This window comes from Theobroma umbraticum, unplaced genomic scaffold (genome assembly GCF_002168275.2).
Source record: "Theobroma umbraticum cultivar Fairchild unplaced genomic scaffold, ASM216827v3 scaffold_30.0, whole genome shotgun sequence".
In the NCBI taxonomy this organism is placed as follows: domain Eukaryota; kingdom Viridiplantae; phylum Streptophyta; class Magnoliopsida; order Malvales; family Malvaceae; genus Theobroma; species Theobroma umbraticum.
Window position 1 is genome coordinate 96,671 of NW_018397254.1, and position 2,766 is coordinate 99,436.

At 35.8% G+C, this 2,766-nt stretch overlaps 1 protein-coding gene across 2 annotated transcripts; it reads left to right on the plus strand.

Annotated features, from left to right (window-relative positions):
* The first annotated feature begins 149 nt into the window (after window positions 1–149).
* Window positions 150–2,703, plus strand: LOC110418194 (SH3 domain-containing protein 1-like). 2 transcript variants are annotated; one of them, XM_089783495.1, is made up of 4 exons: window positions 150–472; window positions 1,250–1,363; window positions 1,472–1,769; window positions 2,152–2,703. In XM_089783495.1, the coding sequence occupies exons 1-3, from the start codon at window positions 413–415 to the stop codon at window positions 1,583–1,585; spliced, it is 288 nt and encodes a 95-aa protein (XP_089639621.1). In that variant the 5' UTR covers window positions 150–412; the 3' UTR covers window positions 1,586–1,769; window positions 2,152–2,703. The 2 variants fall into 2 exon arrangements, with proteins under 2 accessions (XP_089639621.1, XP_089639620.1); XM_089783494.1 differs by having other exon boundaries at window positions 2,167–2,703.
* The last annotated feature ends 63 nt before the right edge of the window (window positions 2,704–2,766 follow it).

Genomic DNA, 2,766 nt, shown 5'->3' on the forward strand with positions numbered 1-2,766 from the left:
GTGCTTGATACTAGTACAATGTAGTCTAAAAAACAGAACCGTGTTAGGCCATTGGATTAGATTTTTACCTAAACTACCCAACCGTCTCAAGTGAAGTAACTAGTGACTACTAAACTGCCTGTACGAAGTGGCAAGTGAAAGTGGAACAAAAATCGCCCACTTTAAAAGAAAAAATAAATACCCCGACACTTTCCTCCCAAACGGCCTAACTTTTTCTTAATCTCTCTGTCTTTGTCCTTTTTTCCCTTTGATTTCTCTCTCTTTCTGTTACCCGAAAGCCAAGCTCTCTTTCTGAAGATCTACTGTCTCTATTTTCTGTGCTGTTGGGCGTCGATTCTCGGCATTCATTTATTCTTCATCAGGCATCACTGCATCAGCACCACTGTTGCTCAACCATTTGTTACTGTTAGACATGGAAGCTATCAAGAAGCAAGCTACCAAGCTCAGAGAGCAAGTTGCCAAGCAACAGCAAGTGGGTTCTTCTCCCTTTTTATCATTTATCCTATCCAATTCTCTCTGCTTCTGCTTTTGCTTTCCTGTTTGGTATTTTCTTTCGATTTTACCTCTCTACTCTTTATACCCACCCTTTTTTATTGCATTTCTGTTGAACTTCCAATTGTTTGCGATTGTTTCTTATTTCTTGAATCCAATTTGTGAAAATGCAGAAATGTTTCAGGTTTAGACTTTTTACTGATAAAAACAAACACACTACCACTATGCTTTTCCAATTTTCATGTCTTAGCCATTGCTATTTGCGACCTCCTATCAGGAATTCATAGATTTCTGATATTACTGTTTTCCTTTTTCTTCTTTCTAAACCCCAGTAAAAGCATACAACTTATACCCGCCCTGATGACGACACTGTCCATAGTATACACATCCAAGGGACTCCACCCAATCTTTCTTTTTCTTTTTCTTTTTTTATTTTGAGGCAAATATAACAAACATGAGAACCTTAGAGTTTATTTATCTTTAATCGTGAATTTTATTGACATCTATCTATTTATATACCTTGTAATCAATTCCAAGTTGACTTAACGAACTTTTGGATGTCGAAGGTATTTTTCACATAATATACAGTGTTAGAAATGTAAAATTTTATCTACCATTCTTTTGTTACTCTGCTTATCATTACTGATAGCACATGATATTTTTATATAAATTTATTATATAACTGCCTAGTGGTTTCATCCATTTTGGACTAAGGTATTTTTCCCCATTTACTGTTCAAATCTTCTCTTTTTTGTAGGCAGTACTTCGGCATCTTGGCCATTTTAGTAATGAAGACATAACAGTCGATGAAGCTGAGCTTCAATGTCATCAAAAGCTGCAAGATTTATACATTTCTACAAAGGCAGCTAAGGTGCATTCTCTAGTCCTTTTTCAAGCACTCATAGGGCCAACAAGATGGTTTAATTTTTAACTTCTGAATAATTTATGGGATGCTTACACTTCTATTTTTTGCTTGCAGCATTTGCAGCGGAATATTGTCCGTGGCATAGAAGGTTTTATTGCAACAAGCTCAAAGCTGCTAGAAATAGGCAAGTATGGTTGGATCTTTTACTGCATTTGGACTCCTGTATGAGGCTGATTTATGGTGTTTCACATTGAATATTTTAGCTAGGAAGTTGGCTGATGATTGTTGCAAATACGGAGCTGAGAGTCAAACCACTGATTCTTCTCTTGCAAGAGCTGCCCTTCAGTTTGGTAAGTCACATAAATTGATGGAAGATGAAAGGGAGACCTTGCTTGGGATCCTTGGTGAACAGGTAATTTCTTTCATATTTATGGATACTCAGGACTTCTTTTATAGGTTATTTGCACCTGAAATGCTCTCCCTTAGGCAATTTGTCCATTATTGTAATGAAAATGTTTGTTTGGTTCCAATGTGCCCTGATCATCTGGGTTGCATACCTGTGCTTTTACATTTCCTACCCAAATCAATGAGTTGCTATATTATGGACTGTGGTTTGATGGACTTAACATACAATGTGACCTGTTTTCTTTCCCCACTAACTTGAGATAAATACAAATGGAAAGAACATTGGTATCGTCATGAAATACAGTTGGAAATTTAGATAATTTCTGCTATTTCTTAGCTTTGAGGATTTTTCTTTTTTCTTTTTCCTTCTGTTTCTAATTGTGTTACAGGTTTCAAATATGTAGGTTTCTGAGCCATTACGGGCATTAATTACAGGTGCTCCTTTGGAGGATGCTCGGCACTTGACCCACCGTTATGACAGACTCCGCCAAGAGGTTGAAGCTCAGGTATTTCAATATTTTAAAATTTGGAGTAGACCAATTTGGACTGTTAAAGTTCTATACTGTTGGAATTCTGGTTGGTCAGATCATTGACCAGAAAAGGTCAAATATCAGAAATTTGGCATGGTCTTCTTCGCCTGCAGTCTAACTGTAATCTCTTGACCTTCTTATAATTGCATGGCCCAGCTAGTTCATTAATAGTAGTTTAATTTAGTTAACTAAAACAAATTTGATGTGCTCACTGACAGGATAATCAAATTGTTTTTTCCCTTTTTTTGTGTGTGGTGTCAACCAAAACTGTGCTTGTACCTCCTGTCTATCTCAAGCCAAAAAAATACCAATAACAAGAGACACATAAAGCAGGAGGTTTTTAAACACATAAATGTGGAAAGAATCAAATACTTTATTGACTCTTAAGTGTATAACCTTCCAAAATTTCATCATAACTTATTATATCTTTCCATTTTATTAGTAGTTTCTTTTATATATATATATATATATATA

Excerpts from the sequence above, each read along its gene's own strand:
- LOC110418194 (XM_089783495.1), top strand. The coding sequence starts at position 413 with ATGGAAGCTATCAAGAAGCAAGCTACCAAGCTCAGAGAGCAAGTTGCC. Across the intron at positions 473-1,249 it reads AAGTTGCCAAGCAACAGCAA|GCAGTACTTCGGCATCTTGG; the intron begins GTGGGTTCTTCT and ends TCTTTTTTGTAG. Across the intron at positions 1,364-1,471 it reads TTTCTACAAAGGCAGCTAAG|CATTTGCAGCGGAATATTGT; the intron begins GTGCATTCTCTA and ends TTTTGCTTGCAG.